This window comes from Fringilla coelebs (genome assembly GCF_963513975.1).
Source record: "Fringilla coelebs genome assembly, chromosome: 1".
NCBI lineage: Eukaryota > Metazoa > Chordata > Aves > Passeriformes > Fringillidae > Fringilla > Fringilla coelebs.
In genome coordinates, this window is record NC_140028.1 from 61,137,876 (window position 1) to 61,154,396 (window position 16,521).

Below are 16,521 nucleotides of genomic sequence, written 5' to 3' on the forward strand. Positions count from 1 at the left end.
GCATTTTGCTGTTTGAACCTAGTCTTGGAAGCACTAATCCACCTGAGCTTAGTTTGTACCTTCCCTACCTTGAACCAGGTCCAGTCTCCTAAGCACCAAAGCTAGAATTATACAGTAGCCTTGGCAGTGCTACTTCATTACTTTAACCTGTAGCGCTGCTAATTAAAAAATACAAACCAAAACAAAAAAAGCCCTGCCTGCTGCCATCATTAGTTCTTCTTTTCTTTTTTTCTCTCCACAACGTGGGCTCACCATATGTGTCAGCTCATGGTAGGAACCTGGGGTGGAGGAGATGGTAGCAGTATTCTGGCAAAATGCTACAGGCATGCAAGGAGCTCATAATTTTTGCAGCTAAGAGGTCTGTGGATGTCTGGCAGCAGCCAAAGAGGCAAGGTTCATGCTTCAAATACTGTGTCAGAAACAAGACAGTGGGGTAGTAGCATGAGAAACTGTCATGCTTAAGAGGTCATAGATCTGAAAATATATATTTTTTGTAGAGCAGGTGAATAGTGATGGAATAAAAGTTATCTTTCTAAAAGTTTTAGCTGATAGGGAATTAGACTCAATACATAAGTAACTATATGGTCTTTTTTATGGTCTTTCTTACACAGACTTGATGGTCTAACTTTTCCCTCCTGGGTCTTAGAAAAGAGATGAAATTCTCAATTCTTTTTTTTTTTTGCTTCCTACCACAACAAAGAACCCAGGCTCAGGTTCATTGGTGGAAGTAAGCCTATGTGTATCCAGTGAGCAAGAAATGCAGTTTTCTGCTGAGCCATGAGGAAATATTGGCAGAAAAGGAAGGAGGAGGTCAGCAGGTATTCTGTGTCCATCATCAAAGGATGCAGCTACAGTAAGGAAAAGAGAGCAGAGGAGAAAAGGAATACAGTGCATTTTAATGAGAGATGCATATTCATATCCAGGTAAGATTGGTTGACATTGCTGCATATTAAAAGCACACAGCTTACTTTATTCTTTCACTAATATATTAATTTTTGTTTATTTTATTTAAAGGTTATGTTTATTCTTTACATGTAAACAGCAAACTGTAAAGACGGCAAATTGTATCCATCTCAGTAGTAATGGTATCTGTGTTGGTAAAATCACCTCTGAAAATTGAGAGATCTGGTTGGTGTCAAGAAAAAACATGATACATTTATTTGACAAGTGACACCAATTTCCAAGTGGTCATGTTTCCTCTGAAGGCCATGGTATACAGTAGTCCGTGACACACAGGAGTGCAGCAGTGTGGTACTGTACCAGCAAAATAACTCTTATTGGACTCACATTGTTGCTCTCACTGAATGCAGATTTTTAAATTAGACATGAATAACTTTGATCTCCCAGATCCACCACACACTTGTAGAGTGCTTGAAATATGAGGTTTATGCAGTAATCCACCCCTTTAGGATGGATGGCAACCAATCACAGTCCTGCTGCAGTGAAAATGATCCTTTCACTGAAACCAGGCATCACTACCAGAAGCAAGCTGTTGGATTTCCAGGGCTGCCGAGCCTCTTCCTTTGCCCTCGTCCAATAAGCATCTTTCTTATGTGCTTATATTTATGAGTGCAATTAGGCAGCTTGCGTGCTGTGTTTCTATAATGTGGCTGTTAACGCATGACAAAAACCCTTGATGGCAAAGTGCAACAAGCAAAAATGCTGCAACTCACGGATTTTAATTTGGTCCTGAGAAAGGAGGCATGTATCCCTTCAATGTAGCGCAGGCTCAGCAATACCGAGGCCCCCTGCACAAGGAGTTTGCTAAGCCGTCCCTAGCCATGGCTTTATCTCACAACAGGTGCCGAGGCAGCCGCCGTCCCCATGGAGATAAGGTGACGGAGCCAGGGAGAGTCAGATGAGCTCTGGACCAAAGGTTAGCCTCTTCTAGGTCACTTCGAGACTTTTCTGGAAAGGAATTGGGCAATCCCTTTCCCAGGAGGCCAGGACTGACCTGACGATGACAACCACCCCTTTCGTACCACAAACCCATTTTAATGAACCCAGAGGAGAATTCCCGCAGGGTAAAGGATGAGGGTGCAGCTGAGGAAGGCTCGTTCTGTTGGAGAGGGCCGGCGCTGCTGCCGCCTCAGGTGGTACTTCGGCGGCGGGGGCCGGCCCAGGCCGGTGTAGCCGCCGCGGCCGCCGGCAGATGGCCCCCGCCGCAGCGCCGATCGGCGGGATCGCCCGAAGGAGGGGCCGGCGACGCCGCGCTAAATCTCCGAGCCCGCTGCCCTCCTCCTCCTCCCTCGCCGCGATGGCTTCCTAAGGGCGATGCTCCCGGCCGCCACCGCCTCCCCGCTCTGTTGCCGGGTGCTTGGTGGGCGCGGGCGAGCGGGCGGCTCCCGGCGGCTCCCGCGCGGTTCGGGGGCCGGGCCGGGGCGCGGGCGCCAGCCCTCCCGGGGCGGGGGCAGCCGCCGCCTCCCGCCGGTGCCGGGCGGGGGAGCCGGGTGGCGCGCAGGCGGGAACGGGGGAGCCGGTGCGGGGGCCGCCGTGAGCCCGCAGCGCCGCGCCTGACGGCCGCCTGCGGACCATCCATCCCTCCCGGGAAATGCCCCTCCTGGCCGCGCCGGCAGCCGGGGGCGGCATGTAGCGCGGGGGGAGCGGGCTCCGCGGGGACGGGAGAAGCCCCTTCCCTCCGCCCGCGCTCGCAGCCGCGTACACACCCCGTGCTCCGCAGCGAGGCGCACGGCCGGCCCTCCTCCTCCCCCGCCCGCTGGGTGCATGCCCGCCTCGCCCGGCGCAGGGACGGCGCGCCGCTGAAGCAGCCCCGCCGCCGGGCACCCCCGGGCGCCGGGCAGCGTCGCCGCCATGGCTGAGGAGAGCTCCGACGTCCCCAAAGAGTTGATCGGTAAGGGACGGGGCATGGCGGCGGGGATGGGGGCTGCGGGGTCCCGGGCGAAGGTGCTGCGGGGGCAAGTTTGGAGGCCGCCGTGCGCGGGATGCAGCGCTGCCGGAGACGGGGCTGGGGGGAATCCGGGGCTGGGTCGGTGGAGCCGGGGAAGCGTCGCGGGAGCCGGCCAGGGAGCCCGGGGGGCTGCGCGGAGCTGGAGGGACTCGGAGGAGCCGGCGGGGGGCGGCGAGGCCGCGTTGCTGCGTGCGGGGAATGGGCGGGCGGGGGCTGCGGGGCGGCGGCGGGCAGCGGGGAGGCGGCCGCGGGCAGGCACTGAGCCCTCGGGAGCCGCGGCGGGGCACGGTGTGCGTCCCCCTCCTCCGGAGCGGTCTGCCCAGGGTGCCGGCAGGCTGCGAGCGCTGGCAGACGCGCTGGGAAGCTGCCCCGGCCCCCCGCACTGCCGCCCGCCCGGGGCACGTCCTCGGTGCGCCTCAGCCTGGCGGCACGGGCTGCAGCTCCGCTCTGTGCTTTTTTATTTATCCTCCTGGGTTTTGCGTAGTTTAAGACTCGTTTTCCTCTGGATGCAGGAGGGGGTGGGGGTATTTGTAATTAAAGTTTTATGGCCCCGTGCACACGAGCCTCCATCCTATATGGTTTACGCTTAGGAACTCAGTCACAGGTGATGGCGAGGACCCTGAAAATGCTGTCACCTCTTTTGGGGAGCTTCCAATAGTTGGATCGTTACACACGCGGCGTGTGTGTAACCTGTGTCATTTGGGGATAACAGGTCTGATGCTACCCTCAGCTACCTGCTTGTTCAGGCCGAATTTCCTTTGGTTTTGCCTGTCGAAGAGCTATCTAAAGATCTCACCAACATTGTAATGTTTTAAAGTATTGTCTTAAGGACAGATGGAAACAGGAATTTGTCAGGCAGCAAGGTATATGTGGCATTCAATATAATCCTTCAAACCTGACTTAGGTAATTTACATTGTTGCATTTCCTTCAGTTTCCTCGGCAAGTGGTTTTAGCATTTATCAAATATTGGTAAAGTCTGGGTGGACATCTGCAGCTGCTGCAGATATTTTTTCTGTAGAGTCAAAATAGCTCTATTTTGCAGTCCTTTTGGTCTCCGAACAATGTGGCTTACAGAGAGACTGTAGTCTATAGCTTGCTCTAAGAAATGATGAGCTGGGAAGAGTTCTAGGAGTAGCTATGGTTAAAACCATGCAGTTTTCCTATTTTAAAGTGGCCAAGCACGTTTGAGGTGCTAATACACAGTATTTCTTACTCACCATGGGTCTGCACTCTAGTGTTGTAGGTGAGGTGTGCTGCGTACTACAGGGAAGAATAAGGTGAGCATCTTCACACATCCCCTCCTCTGGGGACTTTGAACAATCTTAAGAATTACCCCTCCAGCCCTGGTGCCCTGCACCCACTGAGTTTGATTTGTCAAGGGCTATTCTGAGGTGTGGGGATCTGTTCATGTAGATTGGTTTAATTTCTAGCAGTATTTTGGTGTCTGCATGTTAAAATTTAACCTCTAAATAGGCACTTTGTAATAACTATGTTTTGAGAGCAGGATGAAAGGATGTGCTTTAACAGAGTGGTTGGAGTGTGGAGATTAAACTGGGGGTAGGAGTGTTTGAGCTGCAGGTTTTGTTCTGTTACTCACTTCCCGTGTGACCTTTGTCAGGTCACGTAGGTCATAGTCTTCAAAGAAACCCTCTCTTATTGTTGGCTTGCCTGGATCCACTCCTCCCAGGTGTGGATGTCTGAAGCCTCCAGCATTAGAAAAGTGAACCTCAATGTTATGTTTCCATCTCTCATTCTGAAAATTTGCTTCGTGAGTCCACTTACCACCCAATGTGGAGGGAATTATCTTCAGTCCCTTGGAGAGTATCTATGACAGCTCTATCTTAGCTCTTTGAAGTAGTGTTTTTAGCCCTTTCAGGCAGATAGAGCCTTGTGAGGAACTGACATCTTGAAGATGCTTTGTGCAGTCTGGATTCCCAGGCCCCTTCTCTCCCTATGGCTTGTTGGAGTAAGAGTGCTGGTGCTGAGGGCTTGCAGTCATTCCCATTTCTGCTGTGTGGGACCCATGGGACAGCAAAGGGACATCTCTCCATGCAGGTATGTCAGGAGGAAGTCCCCTGCTAGATGTAGGCACTTGGAGCGGTTTGTGGCAGAGGAGAAACCGAAAAGCACAAGCTGTGTGTGGAGGTAGAGTAGCAGAGACAGCAGCAAGACCTTCTGCAAGGAGACAGGACTTGATGAAAAACTATGGTCAGCTTGCTTCTGAGTTCCCAAGCAGGGGTAGAAAGACCAGAATTGGGCATTACCCATGGGAGAGGAAGCCTTGGGAGAGCAGTTCACATCGGGCTGGACTTTCCCCCGGGTTCCGCTTACCTGGCTGCTCCGGGACCTCGCAGCCTGGCTCGGGACCAAGCGGTTGCTGCGGGAGCCGGCCGCGCTGGCTGCCTGCCACCAGGGCTGCTGTGGCTTGGGACAGGCTCCTCGCTGGGCAAGCCGCTGCTACCGAGGAGCTTTTGTGTCCTGACAGGAAAATTAAAATTCCTGGGGAAAACATGCCGATTCTGCAGAAAGAGCTCTTTAGGGTGAAGAGTCTCTCTGACCAGCCACGTTTCTGACTTGCACACCCTTCTGCCCTGCAGGCAGAACACAGTGGCCTGGGTTAAACATCTAGGCTTAATAAATGATGTGTTGTTTGTGCTAACGTCTTCTGACTACCGGATGAAAATTGTGCAGAAAAGCGCTATACAGAGCACTATAATTAAAAGCCTTAGGAATAGCTTATTAGCTTTCATTTTTGCTTTTAAACTTAAACGTGCCCGAGGGCAAAGTGTATGTGTCTGGAGAAGGTGGAGACTTTCCTTTTACAGATGTCTGTTGTTGAGCTGGAAATAGGTTAATGTGTTTAAAAGATTTCTTTCTCATTCCTTTTCAGTGGGGGCTGGGGAGTGAAACTTACGGAAGGTGCCAAATTGGCTCTTCTAGATGAACTCCTCTGTTTATCTCTCAATTACATCAGTGTCAGTAGTTGTATAAGCTTTCTAGACACGGTTCCCTGTGTGTATGTTCCCTTCAGGCCAGGGTGCAAATGTTCAGGGGAAAAGCTGGTTCGTGTCATAATTGGCAGAGACTGTGAGTACATGTGTGTGCATGTACATATTAAAACGGTATGTTAACTAATGTAACTTTGATGCTGGCACCTCGGAGTGGCTACGTTGTTGCTGGCATTTGGACCGAGACCAATGCTGCCTCCACAGCATCCTCTGTGTAGCTGCCAGGTGTTACTATCTGGAAGTCTGCTTGGTTTGCTTCGCTACTTCAGTGCACAGAGGGCAAAATGTGTGAACAGTTGCTCCTCCATTGCCTGACCTATTTAGCCTCCTTGATATTAACAAGAGGTTGAAATTTGTGCAATGCAAGGAGCTAATTTGCTTTAGTAAGCTTTTCAGGTACAATAATAGCAGTGAGGAATTTGTTTTGGATGGAGCTAATGGAGCTAAGCAGTGCTGTGGCTTGTCTTGGGAATGCTTTTGATATGTAAGTAGTGTTGGAAAAAAATAACAAATTGTGTTTAGAATCCAGGCAGATGACATCAATAATGCTCTCATAGTAGACACAAATTATTGTGTAGATGGCATACTTAGAAAATTGTACTTGTGTTAGGTTGTGTTTAGTACTGGTGCATGTGCTTGAAACTTCCATGAGTGCAAGCAGTTGGACAACATAGCTCTGAGTCTTTCTGAAAACTCAACAGTGGCATCTGTTTCCTTCTTGTGTTGACACTAAGGGTATTTAATGAAGATATTTTCTTTTGTTTCAGAAAGTGTCAGGGATGTTATTGGGAGGAAAATCAAAATTTCTGTCAAGAAGAAAGTAAAGCTGGAAACCAAGGGAGATAAAGTGGATAACAAAATATTGGTAAGTACAGTAGAATTACTCTGATTACATAGGCAAAGGAAAAGCCAGTATCTTTTCAGAAGGCATTAATTCTCCTCTGGAAGTATTCTTTCAACTTCTTGTGCACTATTAGATGTCTATGTAATTTATTTTCTAACTTTTTCGTGCTTTCGTGGTAGCCTGCATAGGGTTGGTGTGCAGCTGTGTATGTGTACACACACTTGTTTATCATTGAGTTATTTTTCAGAGTTTTGGATATTGTGTTGTGGACTGATGATAAAGCAAACTATTATCAGAACCTGTTCTAAAATATTTTGCTGCCTTTGCTGGTTAGGTTTCCTGTTTATATCCATAAGAGTTTTAAGTGGCCAAGAAATGCAAAAATGAAGTGTGTAGAATTAATTTTGAGAATCTGAAGCTGTTATGCAGTGAAGAGCACCAGTAAAACTGTTGGTTTTTTTGAACTCAAATGACTGTTTGTGTTTTTTGGTATTCTCTGTTAAGTCTTATATCTGCATTGTAAAAGAAATGCTTAATGTGTGGGATTCTAAATTGTTCTTAAAACTGCAATGGAGGAAAGTGTCAAATTAATCTCACTTAAGTATGCTCTCCGGTTTTCTCAAGAAGTTTAGCTGGTCTCTCTTGATAGGAAGAAAGCTGTGGTAATGAGCTGCTACATTTGCATACTATCTTGAACATGCAAAAAGACATGCAACTGTATTTCCTTGCTCTTTTGATACATTTCTATCAGGAGAACTCTTAGAGTAACAAGCACAAATAAGTACAATGCTGCCATAATATTTTCCAATATATATGAGATTTAGTGTCTTGTGTTCGTGCTGTTCCATATTTGAAAGTTTTATTGGCAAAGCTGTTGTTACAGATATTAGGTGCATTCTCCAAGCAGATATGCTATTTTGTCTTTTAAAACCACAACTTTTTAATCACTTCTGAATTATCTTCTGAAAGTCCATGTTGCTACCCCTGGGCATTAATACTGTAGATAATGGCTCACTTTTCTGTGAGAGCCTCTACTTAAAGGAACTTGAAATATTTTCTCCTTAATATCTACTCATGTTATATCTAGTTCCTCGATTTACACTTTCTGTACTGGAAACGGATTGAATATGTGAATGGTGATTCATTGTCTCTATTTATTTGGAAGCCATGTTTATAGGGAAGGCTGACAGGTTTCACTGAAGTGGTTACACTTGACTTTTGGACTTACATGGAATCATAACTATTATCAATAGTGAAATGTATTGTGGAAATACTGCAATACTGTTCTGAACTGATGGGATCAAGAGAATGTCAAGCTTTGACTCATCAGTGAGGTTTCTGAGGGATGTACTACTTGGCAGTAAAATGCTTAAAGGTGATGACTTGGGTGCTTTTGTTCTCTTTAATCTCCTAAGCTCTCAGGTGGGGATTTTCACCTTCCATGACTGAAGAGGTACTGAAAGGGAGAGAACGTTTCAGAGGTTCATGAGTTAGTGAGCACTACTTGTGTACATACATGTGGGTTTCAGTGCACAAGATAAGTGTGTCAGGGGAATGATTTGCTGGATGTTGTCTAGTATAACCACTTGTTCTTTGATGCAGAAATGCAGGGGATTTATATTGGTGAGGGGAGAAAAGTTTTTATTAGAGAAATTGATTATTGATTGCTGGAATTGGATTTTGTGTTTTCCTTTGCTGTAGAACAAAACTGTTTTTTGTGAAGCTGCACAAATCACTAAAGATGCTTTTTTAAAAATGTTTCTCCGACTGTATAAATCTTTATGTGGGATTGTTTGTTTGGGGTTTTGGGTTGTTTTTGTAGTTTTGGGGAGTTATTTTTCTTTTTTGCAGAGGTGCTGAATGTTGTCTGCTGTGGCAAAGGCCTGTAGAGACTGTGGTTCACTTTGGGGATACAAAGTCCTATGAAATGCAGAATCTCTGAAAAAAATTACACCAGAAACACTTCAAGTTTGGTACCCCAAATTAATGGAGACTTTTTGGCCTTACTGTGTCAGCACAATCTCACTTCTTACCTGCGTAGTAGAGGACATATACCCTTCTCTCATCAAAAGAGTGACGCTGAAAATAAATAACCTTGCGTCAGAAATGAGCGCTTAGTACTAAATGCTACAGGAAATCTGCCTGCAAAACTAAGAACTTTTGTACTCTGAGCTGGAACGGAAAGGTTTTCAGTAAATAATGCATACGGCCGCGTTCTGACCGGAGCAGGTAAAACCAAGATGCTGTGCCTTGGTGAGCCTGTCAAATGGAATGCTGAATGAAGTGTTGGCAGCAAAAGCAGTTCAGTAATTAAAGACTGTATCCTTAAGTGAACGCACCAGAGGGCTCAAATGTGATTGCATGGGCAACCTTCATGCCAGCACTCCTCAGCTCCTGAGAGCTTGGTTTTGAAACATTAATCTTCTGAGCACTGTCTCTTGAGTACACAAGTGGCAATGGATTGTTTTGAGATTTTGGGTTGGATTTTATTAGCAGTTGGGTGTTTATAAGCAAATTAGGTGTCATGCTTTGGGTCTGGCACTTAATAGGGAGAAAATACCAGTTGCCCTAATCTAGGTGACCCCAGAGCTGTTGTGAAATGTCCTCATGGCTTTAGAGGAGGTTGATCAGTGGCTGGCACTGAGCCCTGACACCCAAATCTGTGCTTTAATTAAATGATCTCTCATCCTTTCTTCCTAGGGAAATTTAGCAAAATCAGTACCACTTTGAGCAAAGGAGATTATTTAAAAATGACTGCACTTGGCAGGTAACTATAAAAACACTTGATTGCTGGCCCTGTTGTTCATAGTGTATTCAAGGTACAGAGTACTAGAATATGGATGTAACCATCTGCTTAAATCACTCTGTTATAGGAAGTTCCTCTGATAATTAAGACGGAAATTAGAATCTGAGACAACAGAAAAAACAGTGCAAAACCCCTGGTGCTGTTTGCAGTAGGATCCCAGTATTAAACTGGTGAAGTTGGAGGATAAAGACCATGCTTGCCTTAAGATGCTTGGGGTGCCAGAGTTTGGAAATTATGTCTAGGAATTTGGATATAACCAGATTTTTTCAGTCTGCACAAGGAATTTGCTGCCTCAGTAATCTCAATCTGCAATTATTTAGTTTTTCAGTCAGTCATAATGATGCAAAACAGTAAACATCATGAGCTGCCCCTGGTCTGCTGGCACCAAATCTCATGTGTTCGGGCAGCAAACGGGTGTCCAATCCTGAAAAGGCAATAACCAGCTTGAACAGGCAGAAACATCAGTCCTCAAGTGATTAGGGCTAAACCCCAGTCCTGTCTGGGTACTCTGGCAGAGCCAGGCTGCATTGGGGAAAGTGAGGAAACACGCAGGCGTACGGAGACCTTGAAAGGTGACACGGTGTCCCAGGTGGCTCCAGGTGGCCCTCAGCCAGAGGCAGAGTACTCCTGGAGTGGAGCCAGCTGTGTTTGGCTTCAGTGGGATCCTCACCACAGTATTTTTATTGCGTTAAAATAGATAGAGACGTCACTCTGTTCTAATCAGCGGAGAATTGCTTTGGTTTTGTGTGATTGTTTTGTTCAAACCCGGTTTTTTTATGAGGACAAGGTTGAAGGTGTCATGCTGAGTGCCTGTGGTGTTTTTCCTCACACTGATAACTTCTGACCTCTCCCATTTCAGCTCAAGCTGATGGGTATAGAGAGGTCTCTGTTGTGATGATAAGAGGGGAGAGGGGGGGAGACAGCCAGAAAAAGAAGAGAAACTTTACACCTACTCCCTCTTCTGAGGCCTCCACCTTTTGTCACCAAAAGGGATCAGGCAGAATGCCCTGTTGATGCCTGTGAGATGTTTCAGTATTTTCTTCTTGGTTTTTTGTTGTTGTTGTTTTTTTGGTTTTTTGTTTTTTTAATCCAGAGGACTCAGTGATTATCAGGTTATCACATGCAGACAAATGCTTTTAGGGACTGTGCTGCTTCTTAGCCTTGGTGTTCGTGGTGCTGCTTTTCCCCCTTCAAAATAGCTGAGATATCTGTATATAATTTTGTTGGTTATTTCCTCCTGCCTTTTCTTCCTCTCAGATTTATTGTAATTAGCAGCAAACACAGAGAAGTTAAAATGTGAGCTAAAGCCAATATAGGAAATAAATGTGACCAACTCCTTATGAAATATTGATGTTTTTAAGAGCGGTTCATGACAGGCCAGAATGTAGGATTCATCTTATTTTTTCGTCTTTACTATTAGAAAAGGAGAATATTCCTGCTCTAGTTGCCTTTGAGATTAGTTTTCCTTTCCAAAGTAGTACTATTTTAGACATAAAAGATAAGGAAATATTGCAAGTGACCACGCTGTCTATATGTTTGGTCAGGTTTCTTTGCTTTGTTGCTGGGTTTATTTTGATATTTTTGTTGTTGTTTTCTTCCTAATCTTAAGGCTATAGAATAGTGTGATGTGATGTAGTGACCAAAAGCACTTTATTAGTATATCCCATTGAGGAGTCTGTTATGCTTCTGCCCTCAGTCATTTACATTCTCTTTGTTAAAATATCACAGTGTTACTTCTGAAATTGAGACAGTTGCTTTGGCAGGTGGCTCTCCCTAAAATGTACTGTATGCCCAACATAAATTCACCGGGAGCAATTCATATGTCCTTGTCACTTTCTCTGGGACATATGTTTCCATGGGCTTTTAAAACAAAAAAGTGAGTTGACTCCTGTCAAATAAGTTTATATTTTTTTCTGTGCACATGGTCTGAGATTTCATGCTCTGCTTCTAAAGACTCTCTAAAGACTTATTTTTAAATATTCTATTTAAAAAATAAAATTTATCTGTGTTTACTTTCAAAGGAACAATTATGGCTGTTTTGTGTGCTCTCCATGTGGCTTCTGAACACTGCTTGAACAATGTGGCTGACTCTTGTGAAGCAGCAGAGAAAAGCCTGAGCTCCTGTGCCTGTTCAGCTATCAGGATGGCAGTCTCTGGATGGAGGCAGTAGTGTTTTGCACTGCCAAAACTATTTTGGGATTAAAAGCTCTGGTGCTTGTTTTCCATTGCTCATCTTTTGTCTTGATCCATCCATGATATTCGGTTTGAATAGAGATGAATTTCACATCCTGCCTTAAAAAAATGCACTCCACTTAAACCACTAAGAGCATGAAGCTCACAGGGTTGTCTAAGGTTGGTTTTACATAAAATGTGTGCAATCTCACACGTTATATCATGACAGCTGGTGTGTGATAATGATGTTAAATAGGGACATTCTTTAAAAATAATGGTGTTTCCTCTTCCCTGCCCAGAATATTGACTGTTATGACATATATCTTAAGTGTGCCTTTATGAAGATGAAAGGAGGTAGGTGTTGGTACATCCCTCATGTCAGGAAATCTAAGTGAAGTGAGGTAGGGTAATCAAAAATACTTAGATGTGAAAATGTATTTTAATACATTTACAAGGTGTCTCTTAGAAAGCAACTGAACTGTGGCCTATAAGATTGCTACACAAAACTGAAATAAGATGACAACTGCAGGAAATAGAATTCATTAATTCAGTCATGGAGTTACGTATGTTTCCAAAATAGGAAACATTTAAAAAAAATACACATGTGCAAGTTTCACTGAAGTTTACATTTACACAGATCCATAAGGTTACTTTTAACTGGTGGGAAGATTTACACACCTAGCATTCTGGGAGTGCTGTGTCCAGCTCTGGGACCCCCAACATAAGAAGGACATGGACCCACCTATTGCAGTGAGTCTCCCCAAGGATTCTGCTCCTCTACTCTGTGCTTGTGAGACCCCATCTGAAGTGCTGTGTCCAGCTCTGGGGCCCTCAGTGTAGGGACATGGACCTGGAGTGAGTGTGGGCGAGTACCATGAAGATGATCAGGGGACTGGAGTACCTCTCTTATGAAGACAGGCTGAGAGAATTGGGCTTTTGCAGCCTGGAGAAGAAAAGGCTCCAGGGAGACCCAATTGCAGCCTTCCAGTACTTTAAATGGGCTTATAAGAAAAAGTAAAAATTTTTAACAGAACCTGTTGTGATAGGAAAAGGCGGAATGGTTTTGAACTAAAAGAGGGTTAGTTTAGTCTAGGTGTAAGGAAGAAATTTTTTATGATGTGGGTGGTGAGGCACTGGAACAGGTTGCCCAGAGAAGTTGTGGATGCCCCATCACTGCATGTGTTCAAGGCCAGGTTGGATGAGGCTTTGAGCAACCTGGTCTGGTAGAAAGTGTCCCCCCCTTGCAGGGGGTTGGAATGAGAGGATCTTTGATATCTCTTCCAACCCAAACTGTTCTATGGTTCAGTGATTCAGGGGTTCAATAAATTGCTGGTGATAGTGCTTGAAAGTGTAGAAATTCAGGATGATTTCTTGCACCTTGAGTATAGTGTGTTCTTTCCATGCCTTGGGAGGACAGAAATACAGTTTGTTTGTTCTCCCTTTCTTTAGTTCTGGGTAACTGGTACAGGCAGGGAAAGGAAAGAAAAAGGGACCCCTTTTTCAGTGCCCTTAAAGCACCTGCTGTTGTCCTGGCTCATGTGCTTTGCATTTGCACACTCACCTGCAGTATTCTGGAAGGAGGAAATGTGGACATGATCTCACTCTTAGAACATTCTGGTTTTCTGTACACAGCTCTAATAGTTATTGGGGTAAGAAAAAAAGTGGTGGGAGGGAGGAATCCATTGTGGCTCTGAATTGATCATGGAATCTTTCCTCCTGTCAATTTTTTTGTAACCCAGTTGGAAGGCATTTCCTTTTTAAACCGCCATACTCTTTCTACTTCTCTTGCTGAATATATAATCTACCAAAGTGGTTTGCTAATGTGCTTTTGCTTTGAGAGGGCCTGACTCCTTGCCACCATTATTTTTGAAATGGAGCCTTCACTGAAAGCAAGGATTTTCACTGAAATCTGTGCATATAACAGGCAGAAGACTGATTATTACATATAATTTCCCTAAAGCTGAAAATAAAAAATGAGCATTAGGGTCAGCTTCTTGTCTGACTCACTCTTTGCCATTGGTGGCTTTTTTCCCCAAGAAAGAGAAGACTTGGTGGGGAACAGAATGTGGTATTTGGTAGACATATATTTGTGTGGGGTTTCTTTTTTTTCTTTTTTCCTCTTACAGCTTGTTTCATCTGCCTGACTTACTTTAAGAGAAGACTTCTCATTGCAGAGTATGTGGTTTACTTTGGTGTAAGTAGTGTGAAGGAGGACACAGTAAACTTGAGAATGGCTTTAAGGGCTCCCAAGTGAAAAAGTGCAGTGTACTGTGAAAAATGCTTCTCATTGCTCAGTTTCATTCTTCAACCATTCTTGTGGTGGAAAAATTGGTGAATGCCACTACTTTGTTTGATTATTAGAATATTTACTTTGGCTCACCTAGAATCCTTTTTTTTTTCTCATGGTGGTGGTAATTTAATTCTGTGTAAAGTAATTACAGGCCCAGGATATAAAATTATCATTTAAATTTAGCTGCTGCTAGTGGTGCTCTGTACAGCTACCTGAGTCCCCAGGCTGATTTTTGCCCTTGGTCCTGTCTCATCTCTCCCCATTTCTGAAACATCTACTCTGTGTCAACTCATGAGTGATATCTTTGTCTTAAGTGATAGCTTCCCTAATTTGATTATTTCAGATGACAAACTGTTAGGACGCCAAATGTAATTATAAGAGCCAGATTCTTATAACCCTACACTCCTGAAACAGATTGAACCAAATTAATTAGCCTGCTGGATGAGGGAGGAGAGACCCAGGCTCAGGGAGCTGGGGTGCAGAATAAGATCTGAATAGCTGTGGCACGTGAAGTTTAAGGCTGGCACAACAAAACAAGTTTCTGCTATGAAGCTCAGAGAAGGAGTCACATTGTTGATGTTGATACAAATTAAAAGGGTTTGTGGGTCCTGTGATGCTACTGCAAAGGTGTTCACAGGCAGAAACTGTTGTCAAGTGAGAAGTAGCTCTTATTTGAACAGGTTACATTTCTGGATCTTCCTTGCAGAGTGACCTTTATAAAAAAATAAATGCAAGAATTGTGGTCTGTGCCTGTCAGTGAGGATGTTGTGCAGCTTATCCCCTTGGCTGACAAGTGACGCTCGTATCCCTGCATACAGTAGAAGGCCTGTGTGACATCAGGGTGGGCCTCAAAGTGTGCATGTGGAGATAGAAAACAGAAGAGGAGATGCTGGGTCTATATTCCCCTTAAGATTTTCATCCTGCCTTGCCTTTTCAAGTGGTGCTTGTTTCTATGCTTTTTAGATCAGTCGATAACTAATTTTTTCCCCCGTTCCACAGCTGAAGCAGTTAGCAGCATGCTGCCTGTGAGGTAGACAGTCTGTTTGGGATCTCTGGAAGCACTCTCTTAGCCAGGGCTTAGGAGGCTGAGGTCTTTTGGGGAAAGCCATTCCCACTTTGTGCCTCAAAGATGCTTGCCAGAGGCATGTCTTCATGGAGTAGCCACTTAAGGCGCACATCACTTGAACTGCAGTCATTCCCTTGTACCTAAGACTTGTCAAACCACCGCTTTTGTGGAACTCCGTGAAATGCTGAGGATTTGAGTGAAGTTGTAGATACCTACTTCTTGGGGCCAGGGAGCAAAGCAAGAGGTTGAGATAGCTGCTGCAGAGCAGCTTCTCCTCAGATTTGATTAGAGGAAGTGAATGGCTGTTGACCCCAATCTGAATTGGGAGACAGGGCGCTGCTGTGTTTGTTCAGGGTCAAGCTTTGAATGAAAAGGCTTCTCCCTCTCTGCCTTAAAGACCATTAGCAAGACTGAAACTGTTCACACAAAACTTGATAAAGGGAAAGCCTTTCAGAGGCTCATCTCTTAACAAACACTACAGGCTGATGCTGCAGGTTTTTATACTTTTTACAGCCATCTGTGTGAGCCTCTACTCCAAGGTGGAGCTGAGGAGCCTTAGGAAGGGAGCAGTGAAGGTAAGGTCAAAGCAGATGTTTGGATTTTTAGTACAGCTGGCTTTAGATGGCAATCTCTTCTTTTGGTATTTACATTGCAAGTTAATATGTGAAGAACTATTAGCTTTAGGTACTGTTGCTTTGTTGAATAATAATTTCTGCCAGCTTGGTAGGTTTATTAATATCTCAAAGCTAAATGATGCATTTATTGTTATAGCATGAAAAGTTAATTTTAAATATAACAAGCAGCCTTCTTGACTGTGCTATTCTTCACATCTGCACTTTGCAAGTGGCAGAAAAGCACAGACTTTGGCCTTTCTCTTTTCTCATCTCAAGAAGGTGCTAAAATCCCTGCATTTTTGGTAAAGCCTATTGATGTATTCTGTGTACAATTGTTGCATACACCATGGGTATCTTAATGCTCTTCCTTTTTACTGTCCTTTCATATCATCTGCTTCAAAAAGTTCCTGGAAGCTTTCCTCTGTGCAGATTGCTGTCAGGACCAGAGTTTGCTTTTTAGTTTACTCTTTCTCACTCTATTATGCCTATTTTTCTAACAGCTGATATTCCCCCACTTCTGTTCCCATTCCTTACAGAGATAAGACAAATATCCCCAAATTCCTCAGTATCCCTGCCAATACAGGAATGATGGACTGAACATGATGCTGCTATGCTAAAGAGTATTGTAGGCTGCCATAATCTTACTCTGTATACATTTTTACCTTGTCTTGCAAGCCAGGTTATCTGCTTCCTTGTACAATTTGATCAACGTCACTGCTAGGTTTATGTTATTTGTGTCATGGTGGCAGTTTGGTTCAGGCTGGACATTACAATGTTCTTTGTGTAATTTGGCTTTAAGTTCTTTCCACCTT

At 44.7% G+C, this 16,521-nt stretch overlaps 1 protein-coding gene across 2 annotated transcripts in view; it reads left to right on the top strand.

The window, feature by feature from the left end:
• The first annotated feature begins 2,445 nt into the window (after positions 1-2,445).
• Positions 2,446-16,521, top strand: part of CARMIL1 (capping protein regulator and myosin 1 linker 1) — a 189,093-nt gene continuing 175,017 nt past the window's right edge. For both annotated transcript variants that reach the window (XM_084207455.1, XM_084207456.1), the window contains exons 1-2: positions 2,446-2,851; positions 6,685-6,782. In XM_084207455.1, coding sequence (XP_084063581.1) covers positions 2,812-2,851; positions 6,685-6,782 — 138 coding nt within the window. In that variant the 5' untranslated portion in view covers positions 2,446-2,811. The remainder of the gene's footprint in view (positions 2,852-6,684; positions 6,783-16,521) is intronic.